General features: G+C 39.7%; 1 protein-coding gene across 36 annotated transcripts in view; it reads left to right on the top strand.

Moving 5' to 3' along the window:
• The window catches only part of Rims1 (regulating synaptic membrane exocytosis 1), a 489,256-nt gene that overhangs the window by 280,101 nt on the left and 188,212 nt on the right, over positions 1 to 20,943 (top strand). For 3 of the 36 annotated variants that reach the window (XM_021156977.2, XM_021156955.2, XM_029474792.1), the window contains exon 1: positions 12,747 to 12,939. The exons of 22 other annotated variants lie outside the window; for them this stretch is intronic. In XM_021156977.2, coding sequence (XP_021012636.2) covers positions 12,828 to 12,939 — 112 coding nt within the window. In that variant the 5' untranslated portion in view covers positions 12,747 to 12,827. Of the gene's footprint in view, positions 1 to 12,734; positions 12,940 to 15,897; positions 15,989 to 20,943 lie in introns of those variants that run through there. 11 more of the 36 variants (XM_021156913.2, XM_029474796.1, XM_021156964.2 and 8 more) reach the window with 10 other exon arrangements.

The raw sequence follows: 20,943 nt of genomic DNA, 5'->3' as shown, positions 1-20,943 counted from the left end.
CCCCCCCCCCCGTTTCTCATGAACACCATATAAGAGGCTACTGCTCTAAGATCTTCTTACCACAGACTGATCTGAGACCACATTTGTGTGTTCTTCATCATGATCAACTGCATGGACCACAACAGATCTTTCCTCCATTAAGTTACTTCCTTCGGGTACTTTATCACAGGGGTATAAAAGAAACTAGTAGTACAAGGGTTCTTCATTATACAACCAAATACTGGGTATAACGTTAAGAGAGACTTCTTTACTGTGTCTCACAGTTTACAGAGTTTGGGTCATGGTTAGCATAATCTATTACTTTAGTCCTGAAGCAAGGATGGACATTGAGGAGGTAGGCATACATGGTAGAAGGAGAAGAAGGCACTCATAGAAGGAAGAACTTTGATAAATTGATTGATCAGAGGAGATATCTGATAGTTTTTTCTCATTTTCCTTTCTGTATTTGTTCCAAATCAATAGTGTGACTCACTCTACCAGGTACATGCTAGTTCAAAGTCAAGGGCAAGCATTAAAGCATCATGGTAAGTTTGTCTCATAAATAAGTCCCATGTATATTTAGAAATATATGTGCCTGGGAAAAGGATAAAAAAATAACTGGAATTATGGGAATAAAATAAATAGTGGACATATCTAGCTGTTCCTTTGAACTCCAACTCAACACCTGGAAATAAGTTTCTAGCACACTAGCAGAAGTGAGTTCTGCCTTAGAATGTCCCTGTGTTGCTTGAGATTTCACAGAAGGGTTGAGGAACAGATCAGTGGCCTTGAAAATGCTTGAAACGGGTTGAGAAGATGGTCCAGTGGCTAGCAGTGTATGCTGCTTTTGCAGATGACCAAGTTCAGTTTCCAGCACACATGTTGAGTAGCTTATAGAAGCCTATAACTCGAGCTTTGAGAGTGCTGATGCCTTCTTCTGGCCTTCATGGGAATATCATATGCATATACACCCCACACAGACATGTTCACTCACACCCAAACATGCACACACAGAGAGACATGCACACATAGATAGACATGCATACAGACAGGTGGATGTGCGTACACACACTCACACACACAGAGACATGAACAGACCCACATTTTAAATTTTTTTAAATGAAAATTTGGAAAAAGAGAAATTTAAGTTATCAACTTTGGTTGGGAATCTAGGGAATCATTGGATGCAGTTGTGGTGGTGGCTCTCATGTCTTATTATCCTGTCAGTTCAGAGGTAACACTCTTACAGAACGAAATCTGAACTGTCCATCCTTTGTCTTCCCTCTGGAGTTCAAGCCTGCCTATCAAGTCTCACCTTCTCTGGCATGCTGCTCCTGACGACTGATCAGTAGTCCTTCTCTGACTTCCACATTTATCTCTGTCTTCTCTGTCTCGATTTCTTGACAAGACTCTGCCCCTTAAAATGCCCTCAAATGCCGGGCAAGACTTAAATTTCACTTCCTCCTCTTGAAATTCTACTACTGTCTTGAAGTATTTAGTTCTCTTCCTAATGTTGTTCTCCGTTTTGTAGATATTTGTGTTTCCAGAGGGAAGCAACTCAAAAGCTTAGATGGAGCAATAATGTTTATACACTTAATATTCAACCTTACTCATGACACTTTAAATTTACTTATGTTGAAATACCATTTTCAATGATGAATTAGTTTTAACATGTAGCGGTATAAACTTGAATAAGGAGAAAAATATATACTAAAATAGCATGGATAACTGAAGGAGGAATAGTAACTTTCCTATCTTTTAATTATTAGTGAATCCTTCCAGTTTATTAGTTTAAATGCATTTGGAAAAAGTACTGTAGTCAACAGTTACCAGTAGGATGAATGATAGCAAATTAAATTTGGGGGTGTTGCCCAGTGATAAAACATTTGCCAAGCACATGGGAGGTCTTTATCTCATCTCAGAAATGTGTTTCTTTGTTTAAAAAATTGGGCATTCATTATTTTGAAGTATAAAGAAAGAAGTGTGATATTCTGCCACAAAATATTTACTTAGTGAATATTTTAATGAAATACAACAAGTAACTATCCAGAGGTAAGTGTGGAGCATGCATTGTAGGCTAGAATTGCTCTTTGAATTAAGAATGATGGGCACAGGGGAAAATTTTCTCAACAGAACAGCAATGGCTTGTGCTGTAAGATCGAGAATTGACAAATGGGACCTTATAAAACTGCAAAACTTCTGTAAGGCAAAAGACACTGTCAATAAGACAAAAAGGCCACCAACAGATTGAGAGAGGATCTTAACCAATTCTAAATCAGATAGGTGACTAATATCCAATCTATCTATCTATCTATCTATCTATCTATCTATCTATCTATCTATCTATCAATCTAAAGAAGATGGACTCCAGAAACTCAAATAACCCTATTAAAAATGGGGTTCAGAACTAAACAAAAAGTTCTCAACTGAGGAATACGGAATGGCTAGGAACACCTGAAAAAATGTTCAACATCTTTAATCATCAGGGAAATGCAAATCAAAACAACCCTGAGATTCCACCTCACACCAGTCAGAATGACTATAATCAAAAATTCAGGTGACAGCAGATGCTGGCAAGGATGTGGAGAAAAAGGAACACTCCTCCATTGTTAGTGGGATTGCAAGCTGGTACAACCACTCTGGAAATCAGTCCGGCAGTTCCTCAGAAAATTGGACATTAGTACTACAGGAAGATCCAGCAATACCTCTCCTGGGCATATACCCAGAAGATGTTCCAACTGGTAATAAGGACACATGCTCCACTATGTTCATAGCAGCCTTATTTATAATAGTCAGAAGCTTGAATGAACCCAGATGTCCCTCAACAGAGGAATGGATACAGAAAATGTGGTGCATATACACAATGGAGTACTACTCAGCAATTGAAAACAATGATTTTATGAAATTCCTAGGCAAATGGATGGATCTGGAGGATATCATCCTGAGTGAGGTAACCCAATCACAAAAGAACACACATGATATGCACTCACTGATAAGTGGATATTAGCCCAGATACTTAGAATACCCAAGATACAATTTGCAAAACACATGAAACTCAAGAAGAAGGAAGACCAAAGTGTGGATACTTTGTTCCTTCTTAGAATGGGGAACAAGATACCCATGGAAGGACTTACAGAGACAAAGTTCAAAGCTGAGATGGAAGAAAGGACCATCCAGAGACTGCCCCACCCGGGGATCCATCCCATATACAACCACCAAACCCAGACACTATTGCATATGCCAAAAGATTTTGCTGACAGGACCCTGATATTGCTGTCTCTTGTGAGGCTACGCCAGTTCCTGGCAAGTACAGAAGTGGATGCTCACAGTCATCTATTGGATGTAACCCAGGGCCCCTAAAGAAGGAGCTAGAGAAAATACCCAAGGAGCTAAAGGGATCGGCAACCCTATAGGAGGAACAACAATATGAACTAACCAGTACCCCCAAGAACTGTGCCTCTAGTTGCATATGTAGCAGAGGATGGCTTAGTTGGCCATCAATGGGAGGAGAGGCCCCTGGTCTTGCAAAGATCATATGCCCCAGTACAGGGGAACGCCGGGGCCAGGAAGCAGGAGTGGGTGGGTTGGGAAGCAGGGTGGGGTAGGGGAGGGTATAAGGGGACTTTTGGGATAACATTTGAAATGTAAATGAAGAAAATATCTAATCAAAAAGCAGCATCAGTAAATAACATCCAAAATAAGAGTGAAACACAACATACCACTTAGTGTGAATTGATGGGTAGCTGAATGGCAAGAAAGACAGGATCCTGGAAATGAAATTTCCCTAAAGAATAAGAAACAAACATTCGATTTAGGGGCTGCAGAGAGTTGGTCATTTGAGAAATTACAAATTACGTTGATGACTAAGGACCTTTAGGAAATCCTCCATCCAATTATACATTCAGTAGTGTATTGCTCAGGAAATGGGGAGTTGAAGTTATGATGGCAGTTGCTTAAATGCAAGTAATGTTGATGTTTAGAATTTCTTTAAGGCTCATTTTTTTTTCCTCTCAAGGACTGCTTTCTCATTCCCTGACCTCTCTTGTGGTACTTCTCCTTCCTAAATATTCATATATGGAAATTTGAAACTAGGCTCTACACATGGAGAGAACATGCAGTATTTCTTTCTGACCCTGTATCACCTTATTCAATATGCTATTTACAGTCCGGTTTTCATGACTGCTTACACCTCTCTTTTTCCAACTTTATTTTTTCTTCTTGGTGGACTATGTCCTGTATTGATTCGTCTGGTGAAAGGGCAGGGCTAGTAAAATGTTATTGATTAATTAGCATCTCTTAAGTAATGGTGTCTTGGAGCACATAGCTTGTGCTTTGACTCTTCAGCTGTTTCCTGTATGACATCACAAAGATGGAAACATAGTCCTGGGAGGTGAAAGTGGGGTTCTTCCAGCTCTGTTGAGTAGAGGAACTGGGTTAGAGATTGCTTCCCGTTGCCCAGGCTACTTATACTAGTCTTCCTGTTGGTGGGTCACTCTTACTATTGACTTTTCTCCAGATTTTAACTCTATCCATATTTCTTGTTGTCTTTTGAGTAACTTTTTGAAAAAATAAACAAACATGCTTTTTGCTTGCATAGAGTAGTGAATAATTACATATGTGTTTCTATTTTGACCATCTTACTTACTATTTTGAAGAAGATAAGGATAACTAAGGGAAGTGTTTGAATGCTTGTCCCATAGGGAGTGGCACTTTTAGGAAATGTGGCCTTGTCTCTGTGGGTGGGTCTTTGAGACTCAGAAGCTCAAGTCTCGCCAGTGTGTCTCAGTCTTTTTCTGATAAAAATATAGAACTCTCAGTTCCCTCTCCAGCACCATGAGTGCCTGGATGCTGCCAAGCTTCCCACCATGATGATGATGTCCTAAACCTATGAGAGTGTAAGACAGCACAAGCTTTTTACTTTATAGGACTTGCCATGGTTATGGTGTCTTTTCACAGGAAAGAAAACCATCACTAAGACAAAAGTTGGCACTGGGGACTGGGGTATTGCTATGAAAGGTAGGGCTAGGGTATTGCCTGACTATGTTTCAGTTTGGAGAAATACGGACTTTGGGGCTGTGGATTAGAAAAACATTTGAATGTGTTATGTGGGGGTTGGTGGGCCATACTAGTTGAAGAGTGGAAGGCAAGTGTTGCAGAGGGTGAGGGCTTGATTTAAGAGGTTTCAGGGGGAAAGAATTTAAGTTTGTGACCTAGAGACTGTTCTTGTGATAGTTTGGCAAAGAATGTAGCTGCCTTTTGCCCTTGTCTGAAAAGTCAGCCTGAGGCTAAAGTGAAAGAAAAGCTTTGTCCTGTGGTTGTTAGTGGTCACTCTTATGCAGATCTATAATAAAAAAGGAGCAAACCGACCAAGGAAGGCTACAAAAGTGTACCGTTTGAGGAGGAAAGGGGCATCAGGAAGTGGAATGCAGCTAACTCCTGTGTTCAAGGAGAGAGCCAGATTAAAGAAAAGCCCCATAGTGAAGGGATTAAAGGGAGCAGTGGGCTCAGGTCTAGACTCCACCCAGCTAAGTTTACAATGTGTGCAAAGGAGTTAAAGAAAAGACATGGTCTATAGCCTTTGCGAAAATACACTAGGAGTGGTTTGTAGTGTGCCTGCTAGTCCAGTCTCTCCTTCCCTCTGAAGCTTCATTAGCTGGGTCTCCACAGTCCACATAGCTTTCAATACTATGATCTTCCACACTTCTTCTAGGGTTGCCATCAATCTCTGCTTGCAGCCATCTGCTTTTCCCTTCAATCGTCCCAGAGTCTTCCCGAATTCATTCCAATAAACCAAAACAAAGGAAAAAAATCTAAAAACAAAAACAAACAAGTCCAAAAACCAAAACCCATGTGGTTAGATCTGTCACAGCAATGCTCCATCCATGGTACCAACTTCTGTATTAGTTACTTTTCTATTTCTGTGATACAACACCACAAGGCCAGGAGGGCTTTGGTTGGGGTTCATTGTTTCAAGGGGATCAGAGTTCGTCACCTTCATGGCGGGGACTATGGCAGCAGGCAGGCAGGCATGGTGCTGGAGCTGTGACTGGAAGCTTACATCCTTGGGAAGTTTCAAAAGCTACCCCAGTGACATACTTCCTCCACAGCCACAAATCCTAATCCTACCCTGTTGCTCAAGCAATTAGGGAGCAATTGCAGCCTGTTCTCTATTCTAAGAAATCACTGGCTGTGATTTACTTTGTTGAATACTTAAAGATATGCTAATGGGCTTCAAATAAAGAAGGGTAGCATGTAGAATGGAAAATACTGTACCCCAATCGTTAGGTGAAAACCCTTTTCCGTGTAGTGTGTCTTCCATGCAGCAGGAGAGTGTTCTTGATGCTTTTGCCCACTGTATGCATTCTTTTACAGCTTGCTATTTGAAGTCTGTTTTATTTTGCTCAACTCACGTCAAGGTTTTTCAACCCGTTGTTTCTATAGTGAAGAGATAATTTCCATCTGTGACAATAGTAAGAAACTGAATAGCCATCTAACATGGTAATAAAGAAAGTTCCATTGATCCAGACAGCATTACTTGACTTGTAGCCTAGCAAAGACAAATGAATGCATCCCTTTAATGGCTTTCAAACTTAGAAATATCGTTTACAGATGCCAATATAACAGAGAGGAAAAAGCTAACCAGGACACCATTTGAAGCTCTTTAGAGCTTATATTAATATGCCTAAGATTAATAAATCAAAAATAGTCAAATTCTCCTGAAAAAATGTAAAAGGGAAAGATAAAGATGGTGTCAGATAAAGATAAAGGCAGTGCCGAGTTGGTGTCAGTGAAAAATTCCTAAGTTCCAGAAATGAAATAGGAGTCATGATTTAAGCATTTGTAGGGTGGCGTTTAAGCAGTTGCCTGTGGGTAAATCAATACCTGATATGGCTAGGAGCTTGGAACTCAAAAACACACATGGTCTGAAGAGTATTGTCCTCAGAAAATCTGGGGAATTGAAAATAACATTTCTTCTTAAGGGCAGGACTTTCAAAAGTGCTTTTCCTACAGTGGAAGGAGGGTGCATCTTAAACCTTCATATGCCTGAGATAAACCCTTCATCCAGTTTCTCACTAAGCTCTGGGTATAAGAAACTAAAATCTGGGTGGTCCAGTTAGTAGACACTGTTCTTATGGGGTTGTGATCCCCTTCAGCCCCTTCAGTCCTTCTCCAATTCTTCCATTGAGGCCCTGGGCTCAGTATCTGCATCTGTATTAGTCAGGTCCTGGCAAACCTCTCAGGGGACAGCCATACCAGGCTCCTGTCAGCAAGCACTTCTTGGCATCAGCAACAGTGATGGGGACTACCAACCAAAGAGTATACATGAAGGGACCAATGGCTCCAGATACATATGTAGCAGAGAATGGTTTCATCTGGCACCAATGGGAGGTGAGGCCCTTGGTTCTGTGGTGGCTAAATGGCCCAGTGTAGGGAGATGCTAGAGCAATGAGGCGGGAGTGGGTGAGTGGCTGGAGGAGCACCCTCATAGAGGCAATGGGATAGGGGATTTGTGGAGGGGAAACTGGGAAGGAGGATATCATTTGAAATGTAATAAATAAAATGACTAATAAAAGAAAAAAAGAAAACAGGCTGCTGAGCAGATCATAAAAAGTAAGCCAGAATATAGCAACCCCATCCCTCCTCCCAAACCAGGGTCTTTGCATCAGTGCCCGCTTCCAGCTTCCCACACTGTTTGAGTTCCTGCAATGGACTCTGACCCAAGAAATGTAAGCCAAATAAAAATATCCTTATCACCTCCCCCAAATGAAACTAAAACCTTCTTCTGTTCCAGAGGTGGGTGTTTTAGGTTGGATTTATTATGCAGACATTGTTCTTTAATTCTAAATCAAGGTATATAATCAATGTGACTTTGAACAGGTGTTACCTTGTTCTGTTATACATTTATGACATAAGTGTGCCCTAAGTGTGAACTCTTCATATTCCCTTTATGTTGCCCAAAGAATATATTTTATGGCTTTTTCTATTAGTCCCCTTTTTATTTTGACCTATTTTATGTTATAAAAATTTATGCAGTCTCTCTCTCTCTCCCTCTCCCTCCCTCCATCCCTCCCTCCCCCCTCTCTCTTGCATTAGATGTATGTGCATGCCATTTCTACAATGCACATATGGAAGCCAGAGAGAGCCTCTTCTTCCACCTTCTTGTGGGTCTGGGTTTTGAACTCTGGTTGTCCAATTTTCATGCCCAGTGCCTTTACTCACTGAGCCATCTTGCTGTGCCCCCTTTTTGCCTTGTTTACTATCATTTATGGAGAATTGCACTAGTGGCTAAAGCATTTGTACTTGCCTCCAGTTATCCTTTAAACATCATTCTAGAGTTCAACGTGTGCCACTTTGCTAGAACAGCTGTAGTAAATGTGTTGGTCAGTTACTGGCATAGATGGGAGACATCATATTTAAGATGAATCAAATCCTAAAATGTCACTCCAGGAACATGGTCTACCATTATCCATCTGACTTTTAGGCATATTGCTTTACCTGTCTCCCTTTATATATCATACCTAATATTGCTGCAGTTTCATCTAGAAACTCTAGTAATCTGGGCTTAGAACATAACACAAATTGAGGTAAATTATATTGCTCAATACTTGAAGATATACTTGCCTTTTAACATACTGAAAATAAATACAAGTGTGTGGTCATATGTATATATGCATGCTATAGATGGTATCATTGTTAAAACTAGACTACAATACACAGCCCTGCAGGTTACTTTGAGTTTGAGCGATGTGGGTGGGATGCAGTCCTTGGATGGCATCAGTTACACTGTCCTTTTTTACCTTTCCTAATAATTTCCAGGCTACACAGTTTATAACCAGATTTGCTTCTATTGTTCAAAGCCCCCTTGTAGAAGACATAAATCTTTATAATGTAAGTTGAAGCCTTCTGTCAAAGAAAATTCAAAACATGAACAATTCTCTAGATACCATAAAATTGAACTAAGCACACTATTTTCTCAAATCCTGAAATTTTATCCATCTCGATGTCTTTAGAACTAATTTCACATTCTCTCACACTCTTGTTATTTTATAAAATGTTATTTTGTATAATGACTTCCTTGTTTAGACATAGATAATTTGAACTGTTTTTTTTTTTTTTTTGTATTCCAGTTAGACTTTCTTTTGGTAGATTTTTTTTTTTATTTATTAGGCTTTGTAGGTTTGACTCATGACAGTTATGTCAGTGTGGTATTGAATAAACAGAAGACATTAATACTGAAGTATGCACATGTCATTCAGGATGCAGATAGCTGAGATGATATTTTGCAAGCATGATCACAGACATCTTAATGACAGAGAAGGACATGGAACAATGCCTACTCTTAATGAAACCACTCCAGCTTGACCCTGGATAACACCTCTAGATCAGTAAAAACAGAATCCATTACTTCCCTGTCTTTCTTGTTAATGACCACATGTTTTAACATATCAGAAATGAGAATTAATAATGTAAGCATTTCCTCAACTGCTACTTATATGAAGCAGTTGCGCATATATATATATATATATACTCAAATTTGTTTGACTGGTGTTAATGGACTAACAAATCCTTGATGCAGCACTTCTTGAAGCCTTTAGTGTGGATGTACCCTGAGACTGTTTTAAAAATGAATAGAACATGCAGCCTCATCTGAACCCAGCTGATTAGGGATCCTTTCGTTTGTACAAGTACTTGCTAGTAGCTTCACAAGCTACTGACATCAGATCCTGGCAGTACCCACTGGAGTTTAAAGAAAGAGCTAAGTCAGTAGCATAGAATGTGTTATAATCCGCCAAGATTCTGAGCTTCAGCTGTAAATCACTAAAGAACACAGTCTGTGTTGGCCATGAGGCAGAAGTCATCCTTCAGACTCAAGGAGATGGCTAGCTGACGCATTGTTAGCATGGCTGGTTGTTGTCACTGTTGGATTCAAACTCTTGCTGTGCTCTTGGCCTGCTGTGTGTTCATCTGCAGTACTGAAATATCATCACTTAATATTTCAATACCAAAAGCTTGGTCTGAACATGATTTCTCTTTTCTCGGTGTTTGGGATGTTGGCTTGAGGAAAGAGTCTATCAGACACATATACGCCTAGAAGCTTGTAAAGGATTACAGACTAGTGTCAGTGTAGGGTTCTCCTTTGGACACTCCCAGAGAAGCTTGCATTTAGTTAAGAGAGATGGAGCGGAGAAACATACCTGAATTTAAATACATTCTTTCATAATCTTTTTATAAGAATTGTGTTTTACTCTTTGTGGTAAAGATTAATAATGGCAGTATTTCTAATGAGGTCTGGTGTTTATGCAACTACAGATTCAACAGCAAGATAATTATACTCTTCTGCCTACAGTTTGTCCTGCTGTTGTTTCTTAAGCACCAGTGTGTTGGTACAATAGAGTATGACTTGGAAAGAGATAAAGCTAATGAGTACAAAAGCAATCTGCTTATAGCTGAATGACCAGGCTCAGGTCAGTATTCCCACAGTCGGATTCTTGTCATACAGACTTTTTTCAAAACTGTGTTCTCTAGAGACACTCATTTAAAACTGCCTGCCATTGGAATGGAAGCTGTTGCGTTTTGTATTTAAGTTTTCACTTTCAGTATAGAGTATATTTTATGCACTTACCCACAATCAAAAAAAATCCATGACACAATTAGAACTTGAAAATAATAGTTTTATGTCCTCGTTCACAGCTCTTGGCCATTACCTGCGTCCTTTACTCTGTCTTGTTCTCTTTTCTTTGTGTTACACACACACACACACACACACATATATATATATATATATATATATATATATATATATATATATATATGGCATAAACCATATATGATAGGTAAAATGTGAGTTTTTCTTTCCAAGATTTTGTAACCTCTCCTAATTTTACAGTCTAAGTTGATTCATTTACTAAAAAAATATTTAACTCCATTTTTCTTTGCAGTTGAGTTGTGCACACGCTGAATCTGGCTAATTTTGAATATGATGTAATGCAGCATATTTGCTCACACAGTGTGCCCTGAGATTGTGTTTTTTCCTGTAAAAAAAAAAAAAAAAGTCTGTTTCTAGTTAGGGTGTGGCTCAGTCCTTAGCACAGACCTTTAATCCCTTCGCTGGAGTACAGACATGCCTTTTGTACACACCTTTAATCCCAAACTCTGAGGGTAAATTTAGTTTGTAGAAGGAAGTACCCATGTTCAAAAGTGATGTCTAATTGAACGGAAGACAAAGTAATGATCAGATAAAGATTTGATAGATAGGATATGCCTAACTCTCATACAGACAGGAAAAAGAGGCTACTTAAGAGAACACCACAGAAAAGAGAAAGCAAGAAAAAGAGAGAAGACGATTTTACCAGGAGAGTTTCAGAGACAAGTGGAAGAAAGAACAAGCTAGATACAGGTGAAGACAGAATGAGCCAAAGAATGAGAAGGAGCCAAGAGATTAGAACAAATTGCCCAAGTTATTATGAAGTTATGCAGAGCAATTCAGTCAGAAGCTGAGAGAGAAGCCAGATTGAATCAGTCAGCTTGGAGAGGAGTTTAGCCAGAAGAGTTGAGTTGAATCAGCCAGCCAGAACAGAAAGAACTAGAAAGGGCGAGCTTGTTCAGCAATAAGTCTCAGAGACTGAAACATTCTAGGCCTGGTGTGGAGGCTAGAAGCTTCCAGTACTAGGCCTAGGTTAGCAGGCAGAGGTAATAAATTTCCACAATTACAGAAGGCAAATAAATACCTTAGCTATTTGCAAGTTTTTAATGATAACTTTGTCACAGAATTTGCCATCTTGGATTATTTTTCAGAGTTGCCATAACAGAAATGAATAATCTTTAGGAACTATTAAGTGCATTCACATATAAGAAAGTTGCAGCATCTTAGCCTTTGCAATATTGTTTGTATTTAAGTTCAAAATAACAGGTGTGAGCAGAGAAGGTCCTGAACATCATCTGCACCTGTTGGTTTGGGGGAAATAATTCACAGGGTAGAAATAGAAAGTATTTCTTTTATAAGGGGAGCATGAATATTATCTATCAAGATGTCCAAATTTTCATCTTGGGAAAATGCTATACTATTGACACCTATAATATCAACACTTATTTTTAAAGATTCTTCTGATAGGCAAATAATACCAAAGACATCCTATTTTACATAGTTATATAATTCATAAAATACTATATACAAAATAAATGGTAGATACAAATACAGCCTAATTCCGTTCAACTCTTTCAGAAGTAATACAGAAGTTTTTCTTCATAAATCTAAATGTAAATCCGTAAGAAGTACCCCCATTTACTGAATTTTAATGGTACTGAGCAAGAGCTGACGACTAACACTTCCAGAAATCATCATGTCTGCTAAAGGCCATTTCATTGTCATAAAAATCCTTTATTTAGCCCTCTCTACAAATAAGCTCCCAGCAGGACAAAGGACACAGTTAAAGTAATTTGGGCGATACGTAAACATAAGGGATGGCTCGGAGCATAGTGTCATCTGGCAGAAAACCGATAGCTTATTTCCTGAATCCTGTGGATCTGCTTAAAACCCAGCAGAGATGCCAATATGCTTCTCCTCAGTAAACGCTACCAGTCTTTGCACTGCCAGGCCCGTGGAGGTTTGCGCATGGTCTTTTATCCAAGCAATCTTTTGGGTAGCCGCATGGTGCCTGCCATGACCCGAGTCAGTCATGCAGGGAGACTTCTCCCGTGCTCACACCAACGTCTTCCTTCAGTTTCCATTCTCGGTTGCTCATCTCGTTCAATGGTAGAAGCGTGGCGATGGAGGAAGAAGTGCACACTCTTCTTGGATAAGGACTTGGGTAACGGAGAGCAGCTCTTCTCAGGCTCCATTTCTTTGCATGGTTTCTGTGATGTGTGCATCTGGGCTTCCCGTCTCCGCAGAAGGCTGGGGAGAGCTGAGGTCTGTTGATTCTGAGGCGGGAACACGTGAGACTCGCCAAGCATGTGCTGGTAAGACTGGGGAGCCGTAATTCTGCTTCATTCTCTTTCCAGTTGTATCCGAATCTATATTAAGTACTCCCATTGTAGCCATTTTTTCCTGGTCTAAATATCTATGTGTTTTTGTACAAGGTTCAGAGTAATTTTCTTGCATTTTCTAAATGGAGCAACTTTTTCATTGTCAACTTTATCTTTAATCCGTTTTTCCGAAATGAGAACACAGGGTATACAGCAAGGCCTGAAGGTTACAGGAGGCAGTCCTATTTATAATTTCTGTTGGTGTGTACTAGTCAAGTAGAGATTTAAAGATTAGGAAGTCAGTGTTCTGTGAAACCAAAGACAATAATAAATTGCCTAATTGTGCGTGGGTTTTGGATTCCAGTCAGTGTGTTCATGCTTCCTGATCTCAAGCGAATGCAGAGACCAAGGGACGGGACAAGTCAGAGCTGTCATTTAGGGAATCAATCCAACCACAGGAAGCCTGTCACTTTTTCAAGACAATGGGTACTGCGTGTTAGTGGGAAACCCAAAACTTTAACGTGTACAGACTGTCACATAGCCTACAATGCCTCTGGGTTAAGTAAGCTGAATGTAACCCACTCAGAATTGCAGCTGAGGTTAGCCTTGTGTGTTCCCTCTCTGAGAAAACCAGTGTGCTGAACTTGGGATAGATGTGGTATTGAAGTGGAGGGGTTAGGCTGTGTATTCCGACACCCAGAGGAATTCTTGTCACTCAGAGTGGGAAGAGTTGTTTCAAATAAGAACTAGTAAGTAAGTGAATGGAGTTGGTATAAATTTCTAAATTAATAAAATTGTAACAGGGATTTGTTTTTTTCTGCTAGTGTTGTTGGTCTTCAGTGAATGTTATCTGTCACTCTGAATGAGATATCATGACATGTGGCATCCAGATATGACTGAAAAGCTATTTTACAAAAGGGGTCAATAATAGCTTTTTCCCTAATATTGACTCTTTGTTTTTATTCTGTAAAATGCCTGCTGCTCATACCGTTTTGCAGGCCTGCTTGCTTTATTAAGGATTTTGATGTTGTTCTGTTAAAAGCAAAATTTATTACCATTTGCTAAATTTAATTAAGTCAAGGTAATTTAGAGAGTGCAAAGAAATTATACACAACATAATATAAACATATGAGACAGACTGAGGGATACATATCAGATGAATAACATTGAAGTTGGTTATCCTTTAAAATTAGCACACACTCAGAGGTGGTTGGGGCCAGAGAAAATAGGAACCCTTAAGTATGTAAAAGACAACCCTTTGCGTTTTGGCACAGAAATAGCACAAAGCTTAACATTTTGTTTAACTTCCTGATGTGGCTTACAAGATTCAGGAGGGGTGAGGTAGGGTCTTGACAATGTTGGTTTTTAGTTTTTATTTTTTCGAGACAGGGTTTCTCTGTGTAGCCCTGGCTGTCCTGGAACTAACTCTGTAGACCAGGCTGGCCTTGAACTCAGAAATCCACCTGCCTCTGTCTCCCAAGTGCTGGGATTAAAGGCGTGCACCACCACGCCCAGCCTTGACAATGTTTTTAAGTATAGAAAATGAATAAATTTCTCAAAGTTTTGCCTGTCCACTACTCTGAATGCCTGGCTGTCTGTACGCTGTGGCTTTGTTGGTCTTTCTTAGGATGCTCACATAGTAAAAGAAACAAGGTTCTTTTGCAAGGCCTCCCAGCTCCACTAACTGTTCTACATACAACCTTTCCTGGTGCCAGAACTGGAAAAGGAGAAGTGTAAGATTATAGACCCCAGCAGGGCAGCCCAGGTCCCTTCTCCAACAAGCCACTTGTGCTTGAGAAGAAATGAATCATTTAAAAAAGGAGGGGGGGTGGGCAAGCAGTGTTTACCTGGGCCAGTTTGAAGTCAAGGTGAAAAACTTTGCCATCATATGCCAGTCTGGTGAGATTTCATCCCAGATCAAGACAAGTTGCAAATCCAGAGCGCTCTATTTAATCCATATGACTTTGGGCAAATTAGTAAGCTTTGCTAAGTAGCACTTGTTGTGTCCAATATAATTTTATCATGTCCCTATAAAATGATGAATTAGTTAAAATCATCAGACAGTACTGTATTTGACATATAAAAAGGCCTCCAATCATTACTTTTTTCTTCTTCCCCATGCTACAATTTAGTCAACTTTTGACTACTGTTGGATTAAGGCATACCTGGAAATTTGTAAACAAGCAAAGGAAAAACCCCTTTAAAGGTCCTATGTGGGGCTAAAAGATTGTTCTTCAAGGGGTGGTATATATAAAGTAGTCAGTTTGCTAGGCACTGGTATTTTCAAGTTGTTGCCATAATTATGAGACTGTAAGTTCTTAAGGGCCGTTGTTTCTTTCTCAGAGGATTTCTTAGGCAAGTTCATGTTATTTAAGTAAACACAGCATATTCTATTAAGTTAATGACAGGTGCCAATTCTCCCCCACCCACCCTGTATCATTTACCAGCTTATATTATGAAACAAAGAAGAAGCAGCTTCCCTGGGGGTCTTGGAATGCTCTGGACTGGGTTAGAGGAGCCATTCAGGGTCTGCTACTATTTCTGGTGGGTGACTGACCATTTTGCCCTAATTAAATGGAACTGGAATTTCTTTCAACTAATTTCCTTTCTTATGCTAATATTGCTGTTGTTCCTTAAACATGCTATGGTATGGATGGAGTAAATGTAGTTGAATTACTGATAAAATGATGAATTTTGCTCTATTGATATTCCTGCTTACACTGTGAATTATATGACTACAGACACCCATCTTTTAATATCACAAATGAAGTCCAGTCCCCGCCCCCCAGCTCCCTGTTTTAGGTATGTCCTTTTGTCCTCTGGAGCAGAGCCATTAGTAGTGGCATGATCATACAGGAGAGTCTGAACAAGCAGTTTTCTTCTGTTCCCAACAGTCCCTCCTGCTTCTGTTTTATGTGCCCTGGTGCAGTTGTTACCACTGGGTGCCGTGCCTCATTTAGGAAAACTGCAGAGGAAATGGTCTGTTACGAGAGGCTTGGCAGAACCATTCCCAGGGGTTGATAATGGGATCAGATTATTTCAGGTGAGTTTGGGGGGCGTCTGAAGTTGACAAGGGTCTGTTCTACTTTGTCATTGGAGGTCACGGCTAGCACAGTGAAGTGTCCCTGAGACAGCAAGAGGGGCTCAGGAGCATCTGCCGGAGGCTTTCTCCTTTGATAGCTTTCTGGGACCACAGAGTTTCTTCTTTGACTGCACGGAGTACCGGCATCCGTGTACTGCTTTAGGAAATGGTTAATGTGGGGGTGAGAGGGCTTTGCTGTCTGTCTGCTGCTGTGTTCAGTACATCACAGAACGACATAGATTAAAGCCGTGATCAATGAGAATCCAAGCACTGCAGGGATCTGATTCTATGACAACAGCACTCAGGGCCTTGTTTAGTGCTAGTGTTGTGTAATGTGTGTAATGTTGGATACTGCAGGCTTTGGGGGCTTCATTGAAATATCAAAAACCGCTGGAAATTTTATTTAGATTTCTACATGTCGGTAGGCTTTCTTTTTCTTCTTTCTTTCTTTCATTTTTTTTATTTTTTCTATTTTTTTTTTTTTTTTGGAAACTGTGTTTTGGGCTTCTGCCATTGCTAGTTGGAATTTAATGATTTGGTGTCAGTAGCCCTTTACTTAACTCTTCCAGTGCTGCTATTCGGCTTGCTGTGTTTCTGCCGCTGCTGCTACTTCATAAGTTGCATTCAAGGGCAGGTAAAGCAAACTATGCTATGAATCATAAGATGGCTATAAAGCTAATGGGATTCGTTTTTGAATTATGCAAAAGGGTAAGATATTAAGATGCATCATTTCTAGTCTACCAGAGAATAAGGATCACTTTGCTTTGAAAATGAGAACTACATAAATATATAATTTTAAAATGTAGATGATAATCTGGTCACACTGTGTGATGTTTGCAAATTTTGAATGTGTATGTGAAGTGTACATTGAGTTGTATGTACTTCAGTGTTGTATTGGACTCACAACTTGATGTATAGTAAGTATATAGGTAATTCAGGGATCATCCCTTTATCTTTTCTGTTTAATCAAAGAGATGCTGTTTTCATTGTTGACTGAGTTGTCTAGAGGGCTTCAGTGTTCAGTCTTAATAGAAAAATACAAGCTGCCTAGAGATTGCTCCTTTCAAGTGTTTGGGAGAGACTGCCCAGGTCTGATTTCTTCTGACCCATACATAATCTGCATTGTAGATCAGTTCTGTAAACAAGCCTGCATTTGTGTGTGGTGCTAGGTTGTGGGCTAAGAAGAATGATGTTCATGTAAGGGGGAACAGAATGCAGGCATGCAATGGAAAGAAACAGTGTGCCTTGGGGGTCAGAGATTGGAGGCTGTGATCTTGGGGATTGGTGAAAATCAACCTCTTCTGACCCCTGATAGCTCTTCTACCTGTACGAGAGCACTTTACTGTTGTTGTCAGTGGGGATGCTATGGCAATTTAAGATGCTCAACATTGTCACCTGCTGATTTCTGCAGAGAAACAATGCTGCTTTCAAACATTTACAGAGATGCGGTTTCCTTAGTAACACCCCCGCCCCCACCAGTCCCCTAATTTGTAGCATTGTACCTTGTGCTGCTTTGTAGCTTTTGTGAAGGTCGAGAACAGCTTTCTAAAAATTAAGCTGGTAAATATCTTGGCTCCACTGGAACTACTTTTTCAAATAGGGGTTGAGTATTTGTGGTGCTCTGACAAAACTTTCTCTTAGACTGCACAGCTTGGGAGGAACAGCATCACATGGTTTGCTGCAGTGTTCTGAGGGCTGAGAGTAGACAGGCCCAGGGGGATCTCTGAGCATCTGACAGGGTCACGAGCTACCTAGTTGCTCTCTGTCCATCCCTGTGGGGTTCAGCGAATCTCTTACTGGAGATGTTGCTATCTCTTCACAGAGATAGATTTTTAAGAAGTCTACTTCCTGCCAGGGGCAAGCTCAAAATCCAAGGATCTCAAGCAGGTGGGGGAAGTTATAGCTACATTCCAGTAACAAGTTTAAACTAATCAAATATGCCCTTTTGGATTATTGGAATAGTTTATTGTAAATTGAGCCACAAATTCATAGGCTGGCTTATAATTGCTTTTGGATAAAGGTCACAGATTTGTGTTTATGGCCCTCCTCATGGCATGTTACTCCCAGACCTTTACCATTCTGAGAGCAAGCCTCAGGCACTGATGATTCATGGTTTTCTGTATAGTCACGGCAGAGAGGCCAGAAAGAATGGTCTGGGTGACTCTGCAGAGCTCTGTGGAAATGGAACTACCATTTCTACTTATAAACCTAAAAGGCTAGTAAATTTATTTGTAAAGTGAGTCTTCATCCTCTGGGGTTCCAGTTCTGGTATTTTTCAACTACCTATTCCATGTGATCCTGTGATTAAGGTTTTGGCAGGACCTTTGAGAAGACATAGATACTTTTATTTTGAAGGAGGACCTCTTGAGCACCAGGGAGCATCCTCTTAGAAGAATAATGGAAATCACTTGGAAAGAGAAAATTAAATGCAGTGAACAGCAGTACATAACCTCCCTATGCACTACATAGACACGTTTAGTGAATGAAAAGAAGGTATGTTCCTCTTAGCTTTCCAAGGCCAAAGAGAATAGGCAGAGACATGGCAGCTTAGAGAAGCTGTCAATGAAAGAGTTACCGGTTATTTTATTCTATAATTATTTGAAGACGTCTTTAAATACAATTGTTTTTTTTTTTATTTTTAGGCTAGTCATTGTACTCAGATTTTATAGATCGTGTGCTTCAAGTAGACTGTCTTCTGTGTTCAAAGGAATTGTCACGATCATAATGTCCATTATTTGCAGTAATGAATGTGTAGTTTCTAAGTAATTATTTCAGAGAATATATTTCATTGATTACATCTTGAAGGACTTGTGATATAAATTCACACTATGATGAGCCCCAAACTTTGAGTATATTTTAAAGCCAAACTCAGAAAAGTTGCTTATTAAAAAGAGGTGAATTCTAAAGACTTCTAACAATACTGTTGAATTCTAGTAGTACCTTGCACATATTTTATACTCATTCAAAGGGGGCCAGCAGGATATATTAGCTGATAATGGTGGCTTACTCCATGCCTGACAAGTTGAGTTCAGTTACCAGGGACCACATGATGGAAGGAAGAACGGACTTCCTTTAAGTTGTTGTCTTACCTCTGCAATCTCACTGCGGTATGCATGCCCCCTCCTAGGAATAAACAGAGGTAAATTGAAAATAGTTTAGTTTCAGGTTAGCATTTCTGACAACATATGCAGAGAATATAAAAGGCTTACCAATCATCTCATATATTTCTCTATGTAGCATGTATTTTTTGAAATTCTTGAAGACAGCAATTATGGAAGAGAGATTAATATACCTGTTTACAGTCTTGTTCTTGCCTTAACCGACTTGTAAAAATAAAGCTTACTGAAGTCTAGATAGTTGCAAGTGCTTCCTTAGGTGAACTGCTTTGCTCTGTATGTGTCTCCAAGTTTCTTTCAGTAGGCTTCCTTGGTTTCTTGAGGGTCTGTCTTAAGCCAGGATCTTATTGAAAGCACAGTGCCCAGAATCTGCAATAAAGGATGTTTTTATCAGACAAGGAGAAAGCACCAGGCAAAAAGAGCAATGCCTTAATCCAAGTCACTCCTTCAGAACCTTTATATTTTAATTTGGAGAGAAATATAAAAGAGGAAAGAGACTCTTAGAAGAGAAACAACAATAAACATAAAACCTTACCTACAGTTTTAAAGAATGCATGACCGCCTTAAATGTGCTCATGAGCAGTGGGTAAAAGACTCAAGTAACTAGGGTTACAGTAATAACACTAAGTTGTTGCTATCCATTGGTGGAAAAAAATGCATGTGATGCATGTGAAGATGAACCATATCTCCTCCCGTCTAAAAAAAAAAGCCTCAAAAAAAAAAAAAAAAAGAAAGAAAGAAAGAAGGAAAGAAAGAAAAGAAAAAGAAAAAGAAAAGAAAAAAAGAGAAAATCTAAAACTTCCTTTCAATGGCCCTTGCTCTGAAAATGCATGCAACATCTGATATTTTCATATGTGATGCTGCTTTATATTGATAAATTACATGTAGCGGTATTAATATATTTCAAAGCTTCAGTCTCCCAAAACACCAGTAAACGGTGATTGTAAACATTTAAGCTTTAAGCAAAGAGATCATGAATGACTGAAAATTGAAGAATAGCAGCGCTTTCAGGACAGATCTGCATGACTGTGGATCCATGTGCCATCCGTGCCTGAAAACTTGGTTAGCAAGGGCCTCCTGCTCTCTAGAATGGCCTTGCTGACCAAAAGTTCTTTTGACGATAGGCTTTCTTGACATTATTTTGTAATTCCCTGTGTTTATTTAAAGAGCCGACGTTTAGTTTTCTCAATCTCTCTTTTTTTGTTGTTGTTTGTTTATTTTCTTGGTTATTTGTTGTTACGTTTAGTCTTATGTTGGCGTTTTCTGTGATCAGAGCTATCCACCGAGGAAGAGAAAGTCATAGATGAGGGAAACACAGAAGAGAACCTTGAGTAGCTCCTTAATCTGAAGAGTATAGATGAACACCAAGAGTTTCTAATGAGGAAAAGAATTGGTCTTGGCCTTTTTTTTTTTTTTTTAACTGCATGAAATGGCCCTTTCTGAATTTTTCATACCGTCTTTGAACATTCTCCACAAGTTGTCTTGCTTCGTTTGACAAAACTGAACTACAGTGGCTGTGGTTTTTATGTTCATGATGTACATGGGCATGTGGATGTTTGGTTTCAAATGAAGTGCTATGAAAATATCATCAAAGATTGCTGTAGAACCAAAGGTCTTGGTCTCTGTCTCACTCAATCTGTCTCTCTGCCTGTCTCTGCCTCTGCCCCCTTCTCTCTCTCTCTCTCTCTCTCTCTCTCTCTCTCTCTCTCTCTCTGTATGAGTGTATGCATGTGTGTATGTATGCAAGTGTGTATTGTGTATCTGTGTGTGTGTGAGTGTGTGTGTGTGTGTGTGTGTGTG

This window comes from Mus caroli, chromosome 1 (genome assembly GCF_900094665.2).
Source record: "Mus caroli chromosome 1, CAROLI_EIJ_v1.1, whole genome shotgun sequence".
Classification (NCBI taxonomy): Eukaryota; Metazoa; Chordata; class Mammalia; order Rodentia; family Muridae; genus Mus; species Mus caroli.
This window is presented reverse-complemented; position numbering and strand designations above follow the sequence as displayed.